The sequence below is a fragment of the Elephantulus edwardii genome, unplaced genomic scaffold, assembly GCF_000299155.1.
Source record: "Elephantulus edwardii isolate Elephantulus edwardi_28Jun2011 unplaced genomic scaffold, EleEdw1.0 scaffold00006, whole genome shotgun sequence".
Taxonomy (NCBI): Eukaryota; Metazoa; Chordata; class Mammalia; order Macroscelidea; family Macroscelididae; genus Elephantulus; species Elephantulus edwardii.
In genome coordinates this window covers 31267768-31289890 of record NW_006399756.1, presented here as the reverse complement: position 1 = coordinate 31289890, position 22123 = coordinate 31267768, and the positions used below count along the sequence as shown (strand labels likewise).

The 22123-nt window shown below is 42.8% G+C and overlaps 1 protein-coding gene across 1 annotated transcript in view; it reads right to left on the bottom strand.

Annotated features, from left to right (window-relative positions):
* Positions 1–2157: 2157 nt before the first annotated feature.
* The window catches only part of DNMBP (dynamin binding protein), an 86707-nt gene continuing 66741 nt past the window's right edge, over positions 2158–22123 (bottom strand). Inside the window, exons 6-16 of the mRNA XM_006880035.1 lie at positions 20109–20256; positions 19208–19225; positions 17559–17758; positions 14637–14767; positions 13578–13682; positions 10984–11112; positions 8583–8915; positions 7820–7999; positions 5520–5718; positions 2937–3490; positions 2158–2343 (exon numbers count right to left, since the gene is read on the bottom strand). Coding sequence (XP_006880097.1) covers positions 2158–2343; positions 2937–3490; positions 5520–5718; positions 7820–7999; positions 8583–8915; positions 10984–11112; positions 13578–13682; positions 14637–14767; positions 17559–17758; positions 19208–19225; positions 20109–20256 — 2183 coding nt within the window. The remainder of the gene's footprint in view (positions 2344–2936; positions 3491–5519; positions 5719–7819; positions 8000–8582; positions 8916–10983; positions 11113–13577; positions 13683–14636; positions 14768–17558; positions 17759–19207; positions 19226–20108; positions 20257–22123) is intronic.

Genomic DNA, 22123 nt, shown 5'->3' with positions numbered 1-22123 from the left:
ACCTTCTCTACTGTGTATTTTATTGCTGAATAAAAGTACTGAATATCCACGAACCGCAAAAAGAATGAAGAGTGTCTGAAGGTGCAGCCAGAACGTTCCTTGGAAACAATGACCAAGCTTTGTCTCACATACTTTGGGCAGGTTGTTACAAGGGGCTGTTCCTTGGAGAGGGACGTCATGCTTGGAAGGGTGGAGGAGGGTCAATGAGGAGAACCTCAATGAGATGGATTGCCATTGTGACTGCACCAATGGGCTCAAGTTCCTCAGAGGTGATGATGATGATGGCTTAGGATAGTAGAGAGGTCAGATCTGTTGTTCACAGGGTCACAGTCATACGACTTGAAGGCACCTAGTAAGATCAGGCTGACTCACTTCATTGCACAGTAATTTGTAATATCAGGAAAATACTTACCTTGAGGGAATTCTAGCTTATATTCTGGCTCATTGCCCTGCCATGATTTCACTGTACAGAATGGCTTGAAATAAAGAGACTGGAGAATGGGCAGTTTTGAGTGGATAGTAATTCTATTAAAATAATATTTGACAAAATGGATTTTGAACTGCATTTCTTCCATCAGCCTCTCCCCAGCCCCTGAAATGAAGGCATCACTGGTACTGGCCAAAGGACCCTCAGGAACCTAAGAAAAACGTTCAGGCTGAACATGGAGGAAAATTAAGAAAACAAACTTACGGCCATTAGAAACACTTTTATTTATAAAATAACTACTTAAATATAAACATCTCTAAATATAAACACTATTTACAAAAGACTTGCATTTCTGCCTTCGGCCCACGAGCGTCAAGGACACTGGGGCGAGTGTGTAGGCATCTCCTGAAGTTACAGGATTTTAAGGCCAAATGTGCACGTGGTGGAGCACGGGCTGTAAGGCTGCTCGTAATTCCCTTTCTTAAAAAAATAAAATTCATAGTTTCTTGTCTCAAGGTCGGCTTTATAGCTGCAGAAGATGCTAAGAGTAAGAATCTTGTCAAAATAGAGCTTCTGGGAGCAGAGTCTTATGAAGATGAGTCAACATCTTCCCGAGACCCGTGGGAAGCACAATAAGGCACCTCAGATGGTGTGACTTACACTACTGTCTCTGAAGCTGAGAGTTTAAGGTGAATCTAAAAAGGCTAAATTCGAAGTCTGAGATAAGCTACTTCTGGGATCACATATTCTGATTCAAATAAAACACGTGAACTCCATCTGTGAACATAACTAAGTGGTCGTGATGGGCTTGAGAAAGGAATCCAGTATTCCACCAAGGTGGGCTGCCTTCAGCTCCCTGCAGAACTAAATCTTTCAGTGGAATGGCTGGAAGTCTGCTCTGTTCTTCCAGGAAAACTTTTCAGTTACTGGGTCACAGGGAGTCATGAGATGTGACACAGGTCTGTATAATGGAGAAAGGTCTGTCTGAAAGATAACCACATACCTGTTAAAATAAGAGAACCTTTCAAATGAAGGGCTGAAAGAAAATAAGGACTCTAAACACTTCTTAAAAAGGGAAAGACTGAAGGTGAGATTTGCATGACAATCTGGGGATGCAGTGAAAGGAAGAAGGAAAGAATACAGGCGCTAGTATTTTCAGTACTTCTGGAAATCAAGACTAAGTGTATGGTGCATGCTTGAACATGTGCTGGGAATCAGAGGTGTCCAAAAGCCTGGAAAACACAAACCTCTTGCCACAGGCCAAGACACAGCTTGCAAGGGCTCCCAGGCTACCAGGAAGCCCTGAGTGCTTTTCATCCAAGTCAGCATCTGATTGTGGAGCGTGAGGCCACCCCAAACTCCATCTGTGCGGCAGCATCTTCTAACTCCAACATCTCCTATGGCTCCAGCACTGGCTCCAGCACATACAGGAACTGATCTTCTGGTTGGAAATGTCTCATTTCTGTAGGCGGGCCCGAGATCTTACCTCCCTTCTCAGGGTCACGGAATCAATCATTCGCAAGCCTCAGTGTCCATTTCAAATTCTAGGAATTCTAGTGAGCCTCAAGGTTTACAACCCAAGGGAGAACAAGACTTGACTCGTGCTCCACATGACTGTTGTTAAGCAGACCGAGCCCAGGCCCCGGAGTGCGCCCTCCCCTCCGTGGACACGGGGACTCATCAGCAGACTGAGAGCAAAGGCAGCAAGGCTGGCTGGGAGGCAGGCGCGTTCAGGTGTACTCAGTTTTGCGGATATAATTGGAGGGAACATAACCCTTCTTCCCATTGACTTCAGCTAACCACCACTCTGTATTTCCCATAACATCCTTAAACTCAAGGATCTTGAGTCTCTGATTGGCTGACACACTCAGCTCATTTGGGTTCCGTGCATTGAAGGCGTAGACGGCAAAATAGACCTGTGTGAAGGGCAGAAAATAGGAACCTTGTTAGAGTGACACGAACAGAACTTCCCACAGTGGTGAGGACATTCTACATCTACACTGCCCAACATGGCAGCCCGGAGCCATGTGGCTACTGGGCCTGAGCAACTGACTTTGTAAATGTTTATGAACTTCAGAGAGCAGCTATCTAGAGTTCATAAAAAAAATGGACCTGACCTCTGGTTTCCAAGGCTGTAAATGTGTACAGGATACTGAGTGTCCATCTCTGCTCTGAGGAGGTGCTGGTGGATTTGAAACACAGGGGGTGTGCAGTCTTTGGGTGAACAGGAACTCACGATGGAGTGGAGCACCAGAGCTCCCCATAAACACTACGATCCCACCTTGTGGGTGCCCACCACACAGGTGACCGGGTCTGGGAACAGACAGTGAAGTGCCGGCCAGAGAATGCGCAGAAAGGTACAATGCTACCTGTTGGCAGTGCGTGTTCTCAGGCGCAATGTAAGATTTGTCTGTGAGTTCAACTCCTGGGCCAGCTTGGAACAGCAGCACCTGTGTCCACAGTGTGCCCTGCACCACCTGTGCCCCATGGCTAAGCTGGGGTCACTCACCTGGTTGCCTGCCGCCTCGCTGCTCTCTGGCTCTCGGCTTTTGTCTTCCACGGGCTGGGCTGTTCTGGCACATTCTTTCCCGAGGTCTTTACTTGGCCCATTTCGACCCGGGATGGGGTAAACAGCCGCTTCGGGATGTCTGGAGTTTCGGTAGCTCCTTGGGGTGGCTGTGGGCTGGGTGATGCTGGTGTCTCCAGCCGCATCTACAGATTCCCACAGCCGAGGCGGGGAGGCGGAGTCTGTGTCAGAAAGGCACCGGGAAGGGTTACCCTCTGAAGTACCGGAGTTTAACGATGCACTCAGACTTCCTGGGTCGATTTCCTTCAATGGACTTGTATCTTGAGGCTGTTTCTGACAAGGTCCTGAGGTAAAAGACACGGCCAAGTTGTTGGGGTTGAAGGTCAAGGTGCTGTTGCTATTCTGCCGTGGGCATCTGGGAGAGGAACTGCTGTGCTCTGACTCGTTGGAGGAGTGGCTGCCCACGGAGACATCCGAGTGGCTGCGGCGAGGATTGTAAGGCTTCAGGAAGGAGCTATACACAAAGCCTTTGGTGACTGTGGAAGGAAACACAGAAGAGCCTTAGTAGAAGGAAGAAGAGAGAAGCAATAGTGAAATGCTTTGTGATAAAACAGGTCAACACGCAGTTTGGGTGAGTAGAGACAGCAAGCTGTGGATACCTGCCCATTCATTCTTGTTACAACAGCTTAACAGACGAGGACAAGGAGGACAAGGATAATAAAAACGACTACATGAGAACGGGGGCATGAAGAATACTCAGAAGGATGCTAGATCATGGGAGGAAGACTAAGGGGAAGACCTAATCAAGAAAGTGCTCAATACGAGGGTGATTTCTTGACAGCCGCTCACACAGGATCCTTGCTTCTTTTCCCACTTACAACATTTGAACCACGACCTTGGCTTTGGATTGCTCCAGAAATTCTAAGAAAATATCCTCACACCAGAAGGAGTTTATACACACATAGCAGAGAACACTGTTGGCTTAACAGTTAGGAGTTGTGCTGCAAACCTGGTTCAAATCTACCAGCTGCTCTGAGAGGGAACAATGGCAGTCTTCTCCGGTGCCTGCCTCTGAAAGTCCCCTGAAGGGTCAGTCATGAGTCATTACAAAACCACAGCAGTACATACACAGTACCCACATCGCATGCATTTATGTCAATAAATGGCGTAAGATGATGAAAAACTCTTTAAAAAAACCCTCAAAAAAACCACTTCATTGTTGTCAAGTCAGAACTGAGTCATAGCTGCCCTCCAGGAGGTTGTCAGAAGCTGTTAAGTCACAGCTTCTAAATCCCTTACCCATCTTTCTCCCTCAGGGCAGCTGGTAGATGCAACCCTGTGTCTACAGGTGGCAGTAAAATTCCTTAGTGAAGCCACCAAGGGAGCTCTAGTGGCCAAGTGGCAAGAAGGTGTGCTGCAATCATGAAGGCACATGGTTTGAGGCTACCTCGCTGCTCTGTGGGAGAAGGATAGGCAATCTCCTCCGGTGTGATTAACTGCTTCTGAAAACCCGCCTGAGGGTCAGCTATGGGTTAGTTCCGACTGTATGGTACGCAACAACAACCTACCAGTTCTCCTAGGATGATGAAAGAGAAGACCAAAACTTGGATGTAGTCTGTACTACCAAGTTTTGGAATTCAGGTGTTTGGGATTTAGAAAGGTAATCAAGTTCATTTCTTCTATTGCAGAATATCCCTGGTAGGGTCTACAGGTCAACACTCCAGTCAAACCCATTTCAGTAGCAAAATATATGACTATTTAAACCAAAAGAGATACATAATAATTATAAATAGCCTCATATCACTATGTTCAGTTCAGGTTTAAACACCAAATGATCAAGTTGGGTTCTAACACAAGTTCTTTTTTTTTTAAATTTTTATTTTATTTTATTATTTGTGTGTGTGCGTGTAACCGTCAAATCAGATCTGACTGGTACAGGAGGAGATTGTCCTTCCTTCCTCGGCAGAGCATCTGGTGGATTCGAACCGGGCACCTCTGGGATTGCAGTAACACAAGTTCTTAAAAACAAAACAGTTTTTCAGAGCTCTCTGGATTTCCTCAGAGGTTTGTGGGAAAAGGATTATGGATTATGTACTAGCCTCTTAAATCTATCACTTCTCATGGGGTAAAATGAAAAGGTGTGAATTCAAGCTGTAAATTGTGTTCAAAGTAAATCCCTAACTAACCACAGAGGAAAAAAGTCAGAAAAACAAAATTCCACTTTAGAAACTTAGAGGTTTCAAATTCACACACAAGACAATATTCTAGAAATTGGAGAAAGACAGTTTAATTTGCTGTTTACTCTGAACAAGCTGTGAGAGAACAGGATCCCATTAGGCAGCATCTATTGCCTGGGAGAGTTTAAAAAAAAATGGCAAGATTTTACAAGATAAGTAATGGAATGTCCTCTGGAATTTGTTAAAACAAAACCAAACCCAAAACCAGGTAATTTTCTCCTCTCATCAAAGATGCTCGCATTTTTCCACAGCCCACGCAGAATTCAGGAATAGCTCAGACCACTTCTTGATATGGAGTTAAGAGTAACAGGACGTCTAAAACACTTACCTCCATTGTCAATCAGCCAGCGGTTCTGACTGCCCATAGGGTCTTTCTTTTTAATCACACCTACAAGGTCACCTTCCAAAAGCGAGACATCCAGGTCTTGAGCAGCGTTGAAGTTGCGCTCTGCTTGGAATAGTTTTTCAGGAGGATACCGAGCCAGAAGGGAAGCCCGGAGTTCTTCTGACTGCAGCATGTAACTTGGCTGGAAGGCAATGTGAGATACTGTCAACAAACCACCCCTTTGGTCATTCTCCCAGCAGCCATACTTAATCCCAGCACACAAGGAAGGAGTCGACAATGAGGGCAATGACAATCAATCAGTCACTACCTCCATTAGTTATTTCTGTAATAGTCAGTTCAAATGTCCTGGTGGTGTGCCCAGTGTGTTAATGTGTCAGGCTGCTAACAACAAGACTGGGGGTTCAAATCCACCAGTGGTTCTGATGGGCAGTCCCCTTCCGTAAAGATTTAGAGCTTTGGAAATTCAATGGGATCAACTCAACTGGCAGTAGGTTTAGACAATGCTCCCACAGTTATTAAAGGCATTTAACATACATTGAGTTTGCCATCTGTTAGGCTGTAACAAAAAAAGTAATGGAAGTACCACCTAAAGAATAAAAATACCAAAGTCATGTCACTAGGTCTTCTTATATTTTAAACAACAGAGTCTTTCCCCATCTCTTAACTTTTCCCATCAATCAATTGTTGTTGTTGTTATTATGTGACATCAAGTCGCTTGTGACTCATAGCAACCCTATGTACAAGAGCCCTAAACGCCGTTTTGTCCTGTGCCAACCTCGCCATCTCAAAAACACTCATTCCCACCACTCCAATCACAGAATCGATCCATCTCATTGAGGGTCTTCTTCTCCTTCACTGTCCCTCCACTCTGCCAAACATGATGTCCCTCTCCAAGGACCAGTTCCTCCTTGCAACGTGCCCAAAGTATGTCAGACAAAGCTTCAGAATCCTTGACTCCAAGAAACATTCCAGCTTCACTCTCTCCAGGACAAACCTGTTTGTTCTCCGAGCAGTCCATGGAATATTCAACACTTTTCTCCAGCACCACAGCTCAAAGGCATCAATTCTCTTTCTATCATCCTTATTCACTGTCCAAACTCTCCAATGCATAGCATGTAAGTGCAAAGACTATTAGTCTGGATCAGGCACACCTTAGTCTCCAGCCTGATGTTATTGCTCTTCAGTACTCTTGAGAGGTCCCTCACAGCTGACTTTCCCAATACAATTTGTCTCCTGATTTCCTGGCTGCTGTTACCAAGAGTTTTGACTGTGGAACCAAGTAAACTAAAACTGTTAACTATCTCACTCTCTTCACCATCCATACTGATACTGCCAATTGGCCCAGTGGTGAGAATCTTTGTCTTCTTGATGTTGAGCTTCAATCCATATTGAAGACTGCAGTCTTTGACTTGCTGCAGCAAGCGCTTCAGGTCCTCCTCAGTTTCAGCAAGCAGGGTTATGTCATCCGCATAACGCAGGTTGTTGATGATTCTTCCACCAATCCTGATGCTAAATTCTTCTCATACAGCCCAGCGTCTCGGATGATCTGTTCTGCATACAGATTGAAAAGGTATGGAGACAAAATACATCCTGACGAGCCCCCTTCTTGATTTTGAACCATCCAGTGTCTCCTTGCTCTGTTCTGATGACTGCCTCTTGGTCCAAGCATATGTTTTGCATTAGCACAATCAAATGTTCTGGGATTCCCATTCTTCTCAGAGTCAGTCATAGCTTGTTGTGATCCACACAGAGTCAAAAGCCTTTGAATAGTCAATGAAGCACAGATAGACATTCTTCTGGTATTCTCTGCTTTCTGCCAAGATCCTTCTAATATTAGCTATAATATCCCTAGTACCACGACCTCTTCTTAAATCCAGCCTGCACATTTGGCAGTTCTCTGTTGACATATTGTTCCAAACGTCTTTGGATTAATTTTCAGCAGAATCTTGCCTGTATGTGATATCAATGATATTGTTTGATAATTTCCACACTCTATTGGGTCACCTTTCTTTGGAACAGGAATAAATATCGATCTCTTCCAGTCAGTTGGCCAGCTGGCTGTCCTCCAGATTTCCTGGCACAATTTAGTGAGCACATTCAGGGCAGCGTCTGTTTGTTGTAATAAATCAATTGGAAACTGGAACATAGAAAAGTGACCTGCTCAAGGACACAGGACATACTTAAGTGTTAGTACTGGAATGTGAACCCGGGCAGGCTCGCTCCAGGGCTCCTACTCTTAGCCATTAGGTCACACTGCCCTTCTCTGGGACTTCTATACTCACCAGGCCCAGAAGTGGCTTTCGGACAGACTGGCGGTCCATGGTTTTCCTCTCGAATGGCCTCTTGGTGGCTGGGAGAGTCTCTGGGAAGAAGGTGAACACCTGCAGATGCTGCAGGACCCTGCTGTGCTCTTCATGGAAGACAGCAATCAGGTTTCCCTCTCTGCCGGCGACTTTAAGTAACTAGAGCCCATGGGAAAAGGCGAGACAGAGGAAAGAAAAAAACTGCAATGAGATCCTGGCACTGGCGAAGCTTCATCAAAACTGACTGGAAGCTGAAGCTGGGCGACAGTTCACTACGTGTAAGGCATCAACACTCAGGCCTGAGCTGCAGCCTGATCGAGACAAAGTGCTCTGTGGCTTTGCCAGCAGGGAAGCTGGCCAGCTCTTCTGGGAACTTCTCAAGATGGAAAGAAAGGCATTTAAACACTACAGGGTTTATGCCACCATCTAGGGATCAACAATTCCAATACTGGATGGATTTCATCCATGCCTCTTAGTTTGTAAAGGTCCCTGGGTAACACAAAAATTAAATGCTCAGCTGTTAATTTAAAAGTTGCTGAAGTACTTGAAAGACATATTTGGGGACCCACTTCTGAACTATCACCCCCTGAATAGCCTCTGGAATGCAATCCAGTTCTACTCGGCCGCCGCACAGGGTTGCACAGAGCTGGGATCACCTCAAGGGGTGGATCCTTAGTTCTAATTACTGTGCATTCCCATTACAAAGGCCAGAATGTCCCCTTTCTCAGAGGGAGGAACTCACAGAAAGCAGAGGCTGTAACTGCTCCAGGGCCTGGTGCACGAAGTCGCTGTGGGCCTCGGCGTAGCCATGGACGCAGTTGGTGAAGAGGCCCTGGGCGTACTGGTGGAACTTGGGCAGCTCGTCCAGCAACTGGGCATTCAGGGCCTCGTAGTTGTTGCGAGCTGACTGCAGCTCTTCCAGAGTCTTCTTGTCCTTCAGCTTCTCAGCCCGTTCAGTGCAGTTATAGAAGTCCAGGAGCTTGTCAAAGCGCTTCTGCACCAGCTTGTGCGGCCCTGTAAACATGCTCAGTAACTGATTTAAGGGAGAGATGACAAGGCGCTCGGTCCTCTCTTTCTGTAGGGAAGAGAAAGGCAGACGGCTTATCTGGATTCCATCAGCACCTCATAGTTGTTATGCTATTCTCCAAAATACACGAGACTTTGAATGTTTCCTTATGATCATAGTGGAGCTTTTTTTTTGATCACAGAGTTTTTTCTTGAGCAATGAAAACGATTCACAACTACACTGAGTAAGAGAGATGGTTTCTAGAAGGCCAGGTTCTAGACATTTAAAAAGATCAAAACCACAAATGGCTATCAATGATAATACACACTTCAAAAAATCCTAAAAGCTAATGCTACTGACTTGTTCCCCAAATATAAAGCTAGATTGACAAAAGCCTGGCCAATCTTGTATTATCTGGGGAATTTCTGTGGCACTGGAATGGAACCCATCAGCAGTAAAAGTCTGCTAACAGGTTACGAATAGTGCAATTTCCAAAATGCTCTTAAAATGGACTCTGCTATGTCCTGGACCCTCTCCTGTGCCCTCAACATCCAAGCTAAACTCACACAGATCTACAACAGTGCTTACTGTCCAACACAGAAGACTGTACTCACATAATCCACAAAGCTTCTTAATTTACAGCTCTCCAACTATTCTCACACAGTCTGCACAATATGCTAATCCCACCAGCACTCCTCAGTTGACAACAAACGGTAAACTATGCACGTTCCAATAATGTGTGCATTCCAGAGCAGATGTCACAGCCTGTCTTTTGTCATTTGTTATATGTATGTGTCTATAAAGCCTAAATTTAACTTATGACTTAGCTGCCAATGTAAGTCAGAGGTCGTCTAACTTTCACATGCCCATAATACCTCTTCTAATGACAACTGTTTGTTATTACTGGTTTTCACCATTTAAAGGAGTTGGGTCTTTAACTCTTGCAAAAGGGACAAATACCATGGGTAGGATACTGAACACTCAAAGAACATAATAAATGGGCATTTTTGGTAAATGATTTTTACTAAGATGCTACTGCTGGTTCATGTGTTGCATCCCATTTTCTTAAGCTTCAAGGCATCCAGGAGGCTGGGAAAAACTATCAAACCTCACCTATTTCTTTCCACTTGGGATTAAATAATGTGACGATGTCTCCTATGGAGCACCGGTGGCACAATGCATAAGCAGTCACCAAAAGGTGGGTGGTTTGATCACCCCCAGGAGCTCCAGAGGTGTGTGTGTGTGTGTGTGTGTAAAAATGCCTGTTAATCTGCTCACATACAGATCACAGCTAGAAAACTCTATGTGGCAGTGCTATCCTACCCTACGGGGCTACTTCAGTCAGAATGGATGTGACAGCACCCAACAACAACAATCCTATACACCTTTATTTAGGATTTCGCAAACAATCTGGCTTAGGTACTTTAATTTCAAAGGTATCTTTGATAGCCTTATTCTTGATAGCTATTCTGAAACATTGCTTTTTAAGTTATTACAACTATAAATACTTTTAAGCAATCATCATGTCTTTCCTAGCTCTTCAACAAATTGAAAACCATGTTTTAATAGAAAATGTTTATGGATGTAGGGAGCTCTGGTGGCACAGTCCACCATGCACTGTGCTGTTAACCCAAAGGCCGGGGGTCTCCGGTGGTTCAAATCCACTGGCAGTTCAGGAGGAGAAAGATGGGCGATCTCTCCTCATTATGATTTACAGCCGCAGAAAAGCTGATGCAGGGGTCTCTATGAGCTGGAGCTGACTTGAAGCAGTGTGTTTGAGAGTTGGAGTATATTAATATAAGCAGAGGACAGCTAGGACTCATGACATACATCTGTGGCGAAAGCAGTCATGAACTGGATGTTAAAAGAGGAGCTTGGTGGTGCAGGTGTCAAGTGCCTGGCTGCTAACCAAAAGGCTGGCTGTTTCAACCCACCACCTGCTCTTTGGGAGAAAGATGTGTCAGTCTGTTTCCATAAAGATTATGGCCTTGGACACTCCGAGCTGTGTCTCTACTCTGCCTTTTGGGCTGCTATGAACTGGAATCAACACAGCAGTGGGCATTTGCTTTGGATATTCACAAAACTCTCAGAAGTCAGCCCAAATTGTGAGGAGGAGGAAGGACAAAGTGTCTCTTACAAAACTCGTGAAGAGCTGATCACTGATGTAACGATGCACCTTCTCGAACTGCTCCAGTTCTTTGTTTCCTTTCTCCATACACACGTCCCACATGCTCATGGCGGCCACCACCTTCACACACGCCGATTCCTGCAGCAGGTGGGAACAAGCACGAGTAAGAGCCGAGAGAACACTCCAGCCATCGTTACTCATGTTCAAGTTCTATGAAGGGAAATATTTATCTGCTTTATCTACAGACTCAGTTAGCCTTTGCTGAATGAATGAATATATAAATAAGAGAAGAACGCATAGCCAACTCCTGATTAATCCTGACAGTTTTTAAATTGTAACCAGATTTTCCACGTCTGCTTGGCGTAATATTGGGACTTCTGTCTGCTTTAAGTTTATGGATGTTGATAAAGCCCCCCAAAAAACTCTAAAAGCAGTACAAACCACATTTAGCATATATTATATCTATATTGCCATGGGAAAGTCTGCTGTTAGGGACCTCTCCAAAGTGCTGAAGAGCAATGGTGTCTCTCTGGAGACTAAGGTGCGTCTGATACAGGCTATGGTCTTCGCCATCACTTGTTATGCATCAGAGAGTTGGACAATGACCAGGGAGGATAGAAGGAGAATTGATGCCTTTGAGCTGTGGTGCTGGAGAAGAGTATTGAGAATACCATGGACTGCTAGGAAAACAAACAGGTTTGTCCTGGAAAGGGTTAAATTGGGTGGCTCCTTGGAGGCAAAGATTCTGAGGCTCTGTCTAACATACTTTGGACATGTTGTGAGGAGGGACCGGTCCTTGGAGAGGGGTATCATGCTTGGGAGGGTGGAGGGACGGCGCAGGAGAGGAAGGCCCTCTATGAGGTGGATTGATTCAGTGACTGGGATAATCGGGATGGGAGTGTCAGAGACAGTGCGATTGGCACAGGACAGAGCGGAGTTTAGGGCTGTTGTGCATGGGGTCACTATGAGTCGCAAGTGACTCAACGGCACATAACAACAACAACAACATCTTATGTTATATATTATATATCCATCTCAAAAGTAAATAAAATTCTGAATAATCCTGGTTTTGGAAGCAGTGCAGCCAGACATTCCTTATCCTCAGACATGAAAATGGTGAGTCTCTCTCTCACCTCCTTCAGGCACGTGATCAGGAAGGGCCAGTTCCTGGAGAAAGACATCGTGCCGGATAAAGCAGAGAGAAAGAGGAAGAGGAAGACCCTCAACGAGATGGACTAACACAGCGGCTGCAACAATGAGCTTCAGCACAGCAGATTGTGAGGACGGCACGGGGCCGGCCACGGGGCTAGAGCTGCTTCAATGACACCTAACAACTACAAGCTAAAAAAATACAAGTACCTTAAAATCTCAGTTATTTTAATTTTTCAAAATGATGTTTAGACCTACATGTAAACACGAACACCCTGGGCCAATTGGCAGCACCATGAGAGATGGAGAAGAGATTGAGGTTGTTAACTATTTCAGGTTGCTCAACTCCATAATCAAAACTTTTGGTACCAGCAGTCAAGACATCAAAAGATGAACTGCACTGGGAAAATCTGCTGTCAGGGACCTCGCCAGAGTACTGAGGAGCCACGATGTCAGTCTAGAGACTCAAGTGCTGAGTGATACAGGTCACGGTCTTTGCAATTACTTGCTGTCCATCAGAGAGCTGGACAATGACTAAGGATGACAGAAGAACTGATACCTTTGTGTTGTGGAGAAGAGTACTGAACATACTGTGGTCCACCAAGAGAGTAAACACATCTGTGTTGGAAAGGGTGAAACCAAGTTTCTCCTTAGAGGTTAGGAGTTTGAAGCTCTGTCTCATATAACTTTGGGCACATGGCCAGAAAGGACCAGTCCTTGGAGAAGGACATCATACTTGGAAGGGTGGAGGGACAGCGCAGGACAGGAAGACCCCAGATGAGAAGGATTTACATAGTAACTGGAGTTACTGGGGTAAGTGTGTTAGTGAGACTGGCTCAGGACAGGGCAGGCTTCAGAACTGTTGTACATAGGGTCGCTATGAGTCACAGGCAACTTGATGGCACATAGTAACATCCAAGACACAAGCATGTCAACACACAAATGGGTTTTCAATGACTGATTTCCCAGTAAATCACGTTTTTCTTCCTAGAAACTCAGGCGTAATCTGGATAGTTATTACTTGGACAGCGAGAGACTATCACACTGGCGTTCTGCTATTAATGTGCAGAGATCTGAAGAAATTCTGAGTACCTGTGCCTTTCTTCCCCTCCTAATTGCCAATGTTTTCCAGTTTACATTTTTGTTTGTCTAGTTTTATTATTAGGCAGAACATGTCATTTAATGGAGTCCCTGGTGGTATGAATTATTAACAGTTATCTGCTAAAGGAAAGGTTGGCAGTTCAAGCTCACCCAGAGGTGTCTTAGGAAAAAGGTCAGGTGATCTATTTCCCTAAAAATAAGTCACTGAAAACCCTGGTGTACAATTCTATTACGGCATCTAAAGGGCTGCGATAATGCCCATCGACTTAAAGGCAATTGATTTTTAATTATTTTTTTTGATGAACAGAATCATACTAGATATGATTCTAACCAGAGTGATGTCTTCTACTCACCCGGATGTGCTGGAGGTAGAGAGACAAGTCCCGGATAAAAGATTTGATCATTCTCTCCTGCATCCGGAAATTCTTTTCTGTTTCTTCAAATACTTCATCTTTTATCTGTTCAAAATAAGCAAGTGTTACTAGCAAGCTTCGATTCTCTCTCAATCATTTGCCAGCAAAATAATCTTTGTTAAAAGCATCGTTTGTTCAAACTTTAAACCTTCTATGATTGCTCAAATCACACAGAAATGAAACACTATGATGTGGCTTTGAAAGACCACCAAAATGCATGCAGGCCACCCTTATGATTAAACCGCATTGTCTACCATTCCTGATATAAAGCCTTTGCTCTGGTGAGGGGCTCTTGCTTCCCTCCTGGTCCATACCGCACTGCTGGCCTCAGTGCCGACACCCACTTGTTGCCTTCGTCTGCTATGCCTTTCCCTCTCACTGTACCCAGCCTGCCCTCTTCATTTAAGGCTTAGCTGAAATCTCATGCCAGTATGAAGCATTTCACTGAGCTCTTGGCTTTAAGTATTATAACATTTGGGGGGGAAAACCCTCAAACTGATTTTTTCCTAGCCTGTATTTTCTACTAACTCTATTACATACATACCCATGATATAACAAAATGAAGCCTAGAGACACCGGGTCTACTGTACTAGCACTATAATTAAACTGCTTTTCAACTCACTCAATCTCTTAGAAGTTAAATTTCCTTATTTGTGTTAATATGGTTCTAACTAGATGGTCTCTTAACATGTCTACAATTTAAATTCTGACTCCCTAAACAGATTACAAACTTCTTGAGTGTCTAGTAGTGTAGGAATGACTCTATATTGATGGGTATGGTCTGCTAATTTGCCTTCGGATACAGTGAACAGCTCACCGGTGGAGGAATGGACAGTTGAGTGGGTGGATTCACATTCATAGTAGCTGTGGAGTCCTGGATCCAACAGCCAGAAAGCTCCAAAGGAGGAAAGCGTGCCAATTTACACCACAAAGCAGGCTGCCCTGGGAGCCCTGGACAGCTGTTAAAGGCATGCAAACCTTCAGGTACAGAGATCTCACCTGAGGAGCAAAGCCAGTGAGGTGCTTCAGGTGGCTGCTAACTCGGTTGGACTTCTTGATGATGGAGTGGATGTTCAGTTTGGAAATTTTCTCCATGAGGCTGTCTTCATCACCCTTACGGTACTTGAGGACTAGGGAGTGAGTCAAGAAAGCATATTCCTGAGCATGGATACAACACTGAATTACAACATGAGATTGTACAACCCAAACTCGAGTGAGTTCTTCACTGCAATGAGGTCCTAAGTGAGGAGTAGAGCCAAAACAGCCATAGAAACAATCGTTTCTAAACAGAACAGCTAACGAAAAGCAGAGACTGGGCGAGCTCTGGTGGCCTAGTGGTAGGAAACTGCACTGCAATCCCAGAGGTGCATGGTTCAAATCCACCAGATGCTCTGCTGAAGAAGGAGGAACAATCGCCTCCTGTACCAGTCAGATCCGATTTGACGGTACACACGTAAAAAAAAAGAAAAAAAAGAGAAAAGCAGAGACTGTGTGGCCATCTTGGAGAAGGGTTCAGAGCAAGGAGGTAAGGTGGGTGGGGTGTAAAGGAAAGAAAGAAAGACTAGAGTCAGAGGCTATGTAAGTTCAGAAACTGCATCTGTCAATTACTTAATGTATGACCTTGGACAAGTCACTTTCCTTTTGGAACCCTATTTTTCCTATTCAACAAAATGCAGACAGCAATGCTTGCCTTGTGAGACCATCTTAAAAAGTCTCTTACATAGAGATGCATGTGCAATCTTGTCATCTAGTGAAATGCTTTTACTTTATAAACTAACACATTAGACACGATTGGTAGAAAGTCTAGAGAGAAAAGCAGAAAGGTAGCAAGCGATAAGGTGAAAACGGGCACTTTTTTACGATGAAGACTACCTTCTATCAGGAGATAAAAACCAAGAAAAAGGATCAGCCAGCCAAAGAGCTTTAACAGCCACACCTAATGAAGGTGACATGGTTGAAGCAGACAACACAGAAAACGACTACAGAGAAAAGTGTGGAAAATAGTGGAAAGACAAGCAAGGATGTTACACTACATCTTAGATCCTTTAGAAATATGAACAATAAATCAGTTTAGCACAGTCAGCAGCCTGTACTCCTTGGGTATTCAATTAAGACTTTAACAAGAAATTTTATAAAAGAGAAATGAAGAGACTAGTTTATTTGATAGAGGATGAGTGGTTTGGCAGCTGACTACGGTGTCCGAAGAGAAAAGTTATTGGCTGTCATCAGGAATGATGGGGTCCAGAGAGATAGTTAAGTTGAAGTTTTCTCAAAGAAGACAAAAAAATCTAAGTAAGAATAAATGGGAGCTCTGCTGGGCTGCAATCCCGAAGACACATGGTTCAAATCCACCAGCTGCTTTGTGGAAGAAGAATGGGCAATTTTCTCCTGTGTGATTAACTGAATCTGAAAATCCTCCAGAGGGTCAGCTATGGGTCGGTTCTGACTTAATGGTACACAACAACAACAAACAACAAGAATAAGGAATAGAAGAAAATGGAACATGAAACTAAGCGACTCCATGAATAGAAATGGATAATGCCTGGCGGCAATGATGAAATATTTGATTAGATTTTATAGAATCCTGACTAAGAAGGTGGGAGGAAAAATAGAGAAAAGACATTCAAATTCCCATGGAATCCAGACTTCCTGGAGCCATGGAGGCTGGACAGACAGATCCCTGAGACTATTGCCCTGAGATATCTTTAAACCTCAAATCAAAGAGATTATCCCTGGATAATATCTTAAAACCAAAAAATTAAGTCTTCTTAAGACCAAACAATAGCTTAACCAGTTAAAAAATACCTGCCTTGTGCAGTATCCTCTTTAAAGAATAATCAATATGAAATCAAATTGATAAGAGCAATTGGGAGGATTTTTAGCTAGGAACTTTAAGGGACACTGAGTTGATATTCATGGAAAAGAAACAACTGAGAAAAGAAGGGCAAGAATGGCTGCAAAACTCAAAGAATGGACTCAATGTCATTCAACTGTACGTGGAGAAACCAGATAGGTGAACGTTTTAACTGTGCATATGCTCAACAACAACAAAAATAAATTATTATTTTTTTTTTTTAATTTATTATTTTTGTGTGCGTGTACCATCAAATCAGATCTGACTGGTACAGGAGGAGATTGTCCCTCCTTCCCCGGCAGAGCATCTGGTGGATTCGAACCGTGCACCTCTGGGATTGTAGTTGCAGCTTCTTGCCACTAGGCCACCAGAGCTCCCCTAAAAATAAATTATTAAACACTTTAAAGACAAAAGTTCTAACTTTAGAGAAGGCAGTTAGACAATCAATTAGAAATGCAGAGGAAAAATAAGAAAAGCCTAAAGATAGATTGGGAGGGAAAGACTGCGCTAAATGAGTTGGAAAAGGCTTAAATGAAAGTGCAACAATGAATGAATGGAAATCTAAAGTCTCTGTAAATTTTCATTAAAATTAGTAATAAAAAATTTAAAAAAGAAAAAGGCTTAAATGAGTTCGTATTTGACAGAACTCTTTTGATTGATCTTTCAATCTTGACTCATATGTCTTAGAAAATCAGATGCCTTTATTCCAATATTCTATAATTGTGCTTTTTAATTATTATTGTTTCTACTCCCACATGCTCATGACACTCCCCCATATTTTCCTATTGTTTCTTCATTATAGTCTCATAGTGGAGAATTAAGTCTATGAAAAGTGTTGTTAAGGGCCTACCTCCCTCTTAGCAATTATGCTTTCTTTCTTTTTTTTTTTTTCATTTTATTATTTTTGTATGTGTGTACTGACAAATAAGATCTGACTGGTACAGGAGGAGATTGCCCCTCCTTCCCCAGCAGAGCATCTGGTGGATTTGAACCGTGCACCTCTGGGATTATAGTTGCAGCTTCTTGCCACTAGGCCACCAGAGCTCCCGTCAATTACGCTTTCTTACCCAGGTCTTTCCGACGTTTATACTCATTGATGTTAACATTGATTTCCTTCACTGCAATGACTGCACTGGTCAAAGGCATTTTGTCCGGGTGGGATTCTGGGGTGGCATTCAGCAACTCCATTAGCAGCAGCGGATAACGCATTATTCTTTGCACTGGTTTGATCAGGAAGGAGCCTAGGTTAATATAATTTGTGCAACCCCTATAATAAAAGAAAAAAGAAATACAAAGAGACTTTAGCCAATTGTCATTAATACAGTTCCTAATGGCAGAATCTGTTATTCCAAAAAATTATTTTCACCATACATTCTACTTTTGTTCATTCATCAAATATTTACTGAGTGACTAATAACACAAACACCACTCAGCATCCGTGGAAGCAGCAGTCAAGAAATTAATCGACGTATTGCATCGGGCCAATTTACTGACAAGACGCTCCACGAAGCACTCAAGAGTGCCGAAGTTACACATGACCTCAAGCCATAGCATTTTCAAATGCTTTATGTGCATGTGCAAGCTGAACGTTGAAGGCTGAAGCAGAACTGATGCCTCTGAATTTTGGTGTTGGTAAAGAATACGGAACAGATCATGAACTGCAAAAGAACTATCAACTTTATCTTGGAAGAAGTGCAGCCAGCGTGCTCCTTAGAGGCAAGGATGCGGAGATTTTTGTCTCACACACTGTGGACATGTTTTTGGAATGGGACAGTTCCTGGAGAAGGACATCAAGCTGGAAAAAGTAGAGGGTCAGTCAAAGAGAAGACTCAACAAGATGAACAGACACAGTGTTGGCAAAAAGAAGGGTTAAGCACAGCAGAGACTGTGAAGATGGTGCAGGATTAGACACAATTGAAGTCTGTTACACAGAAGGTGCCTGTGAGTTGGAGCAGACTTTGTGTTGCTGCTGATTGCCTTTGAGTCAAGCACGATTCATAGCGACCCTATGAGCGAAAAGGCCTGAAGCCTCTCTATAACTATTGATGTTTCTCAAAGTTCATAGGGTTTCTGGAGGCATGTTGTTTAGGAAGTGGATGTCACTCCTACTTCCAATAATGAGACCTACCAGCAATAAATACAAGGTACTTTTTTTTTTTTTTAGGTGCTGGGGATTTAGTAGTAACTAAAAATTTCCTATTCTGGAATAAAAGAAAATTAGTATTAAACAAGGAAACACCTTTAGGGAGCTCTAGAGGCAAGAAGCTGCACTGCAATCACAGAGGCGCATGGTTTGAATCCACCAGATGCTCTGCTGGAGAAGGAGGGGCAATCTCCTCCCGTACCAGTCAGATCTGATTTGATGGTACATACACACAAAAATAATAAAAATAAAAACAAAACAAACCAAACAAGGAAACACATAAAGCATCATTTGGTGGTAAATACAGCAAGGCAGTTTCACTTTCAAGAGGCTAGAACTGGATGGGGCTCAGCTACCATTACCAAACATTTTGATCAAAGAGTCTATAAAAACTCTTGATCAAAAAGGAGAAAATGTAAACCAGAATTTAGGAAATTTAGACTTTCTGGAGTCATGAGGCTGGGTGATATAGGGAAATTTCTGCCTATAAGCAAAGGAAATAAAATTATTGTAAGGATAAGAAAAAGTTCATTCATGACATGAACTTACCCATCAAGTAGCAAAGAAACTTACCATTCACTGTAGAGGTTCCTATAGGGCAGTGAACATGAAAAGAAAGAGACAACTGATTAGAGGTGCTGCTGGTGATCATTTTCACATTCTTCTCACAATTTTTTTTTTGGTAGAGAAAAATTATATGGGCGAAAAGGGGAATTATGGGCACCCGTGTATAAACGGCCAATGCACTTAGTTGCTAACTACAAGACTGTTCTCACTCAGAGGGTCCTCAGAAAACCCTGGCAATACACTTATTCTATTCAATTCTATTCTATTCTATTCAATACACTTGTTCTATTCAGACAACCATAGAGTCAGAGTAGTAGACTCTGGTGACTGGATGTTTTTTTGTTTTGTGATATATCTAACCTACTACGAAAAGGGAGCAAGAACTTAATTTCACTTAGATCTTAAAAATCCAAACCCAAACCCACTGCTATTAAGTCTCACACCAACTCTGTGAGGACAGAGTAGAATTGCTCCATAAGGTTCCTGAGGCTATAAACTTCAAGGGGGCAGACTGGAATATCTTTGTCTCAGGGAGCAGTTAACTGGTTTGAAAGGCTAACCCTCCAGATGGCAGGAGAGCATTTTAACCACTGTGGCATTAGACAGGGCTCCTCCCACTGTGAACTACTTTGACATATATTATTATATCCTTGTCATCAGTCTACTTAAGACAAAAGGAAATATACTCTCTTTCTGGTGCTTTATATCTAAAAAAATCACTAACTTGACACTTAAGATTTCCATGATCTATTATGGCAAAAAGCAAGCTACAGAACAGGATGTATGAAGGGATATCACTAACTTATAAAATACAGATCTATAGACTCATGTCACAGAGTCTGGACTGAGGTGACTTTTCAAGGTGCAATCAGAGTCGTAAAGAGTGTGAAGGGGTCAAAGTTCCTACTTCAGATCCGCCAAGGAGTCCTGAAGGTGCTTCTGGAACTTCTCATCCTTCTCGTAGATATCCAGCAGCGAAATGGCTTCATCGTGATTCTGGCAGTAAACCTTGTATGTTCCCTCAAGCTCATCCCGGTGATCAAGGAACACAGCGCCTGAGAAACAGAAACACACAGAGTGTTTTTCATAGCTTTCTCTTCTTTGACTTCTTTAGTCTAAGAACACTAAACCAAGTATGCTGAACATAAAAAAAAGATATTAAAACTTCACTATAAAAAAAAAAACACAACCAAGCAAACAAAAAGCCCAACTTCACTATCAATTAAATTCCATCACAAGAAAATGATCTCCAGCTACATCTAGGAAATTGTCAAGGGATAGCTTAAACTTTTGTTTAAGGCAAAATCCTAAAGACCATGCCACCTATGTATTTTTCAAATGGAATTTAGAGAAGTGTGGGAGACCTGGTCCCTGCATAACTGAAATACAGAGGATTACAAATGGTGTATCAATTGACAGATACATATATACACAGAAAATATTTAAAATCCAAATTTGTGATGTAACAACACTTGTGTTTTTTCATTTTGTGAAATCACTGAATAAGAAGATAAAACAAATGATCTAATACCCACCACAATTTTTATAAGTGGCCTAAGAAACTAATAGCACTTCCCTGTTCTTTTCACCTTCCCAGGCGATTCCCAAGAGCCCCGGTGGCTCAGTGACTAGAGCATCCAACTGCTAACTGAATTGTTGGTGGTTTGAACCCATCTGCCGCTCCACAGGAGACAAACATGACACTCTGTTTTTATTAAGATTGTGTTGTTGCTGCTATTGTATATCATCGAATTGGACTCAATCCATAGCTGATCTTCCAGTGAGTTTTCAGAGGCAGTACTCCACACAGGGAGGGAGCTCTGCTGGTTTAGTGGTAAGGAACTGCACTGCCAACCCAAAAGCACGTGTTTCAAATCCACCAGCTGCTCTACAGGAGAAAGATGGGCAATCTCCTCCTGTGTGATTTACTGCCTTTGAAAATTCGCTGGAGGGTCAGGTGAGTTGATGTGACTTGAGGACACTCAATACAACAACAAATGACAGAATCAGTTAGAGGGCAGTGGCTCTCATAAAAGGTTGTTGGCAGCCCCTGCAAGCATTCTTAGAACCCAACTCACACTGTTCTTCAACCTCCCTGACTATTCTTTATCGATCTCAAGCTAGCAGAGCTATATCTTAATTGTAGTTTTACAATTAATTGTGTATTTCAAACTCTGAGTCACAGCCATAAATGGGTCATTAGGTCTATTTAGTAGGACACGACAGCACAGTTTTTGATGAAATGAATGATATAGAAAATATCATAAAGTACTCCAGCACCTTATTTCAGATATATATATGATCTTACACACGCAAATGTACAAAATGTTGTCATATAAAATGCTTAACTTCTGTGGGGTACGTTTAAAAGAATTTAAAAACCATTCCCATAGTCCATATTATTATATTTTCAGTCTCCTGGTGCTTCACTTTTATCTCAGTCTTTTCCTTTTCCAACTCATACGAGCCTCAAACACCTCCTTCCTCCCCACCATCCACCTGTCCTTGCTCCTGCAATCATTCTCCAATGATGATGATATGAGATCTATTGTTGAAAGAAAAAAGGCTAAGTGCAGAGCTACCACTTGTGATTTTAAAAATGGGGATGGAGAATTAGGATAGAGAAAAGTCATATGCAATTGCTGGTATAACAAGTTATCTCGGAAAGAGACACAGGAAATTAGTAGCAGTAAACCAGTATTTAAAAAACAAACAAAAAAACCTTGCAATTAAATAAAAACACACAAACTAGTAGGACTGGCTATGAAGAATGGAGTGGCTAGGAAATGGGGAAGAGCTTGTCATTAAATATTTGTTGTAAAAAAATCCACACAGAGAAACCAACACAAATAAAAAATAAAAAATTCTGTTGTGCCTTTCTAACTTCATACCATGTAAATAGATATTAAAAAGAAGTTAAAA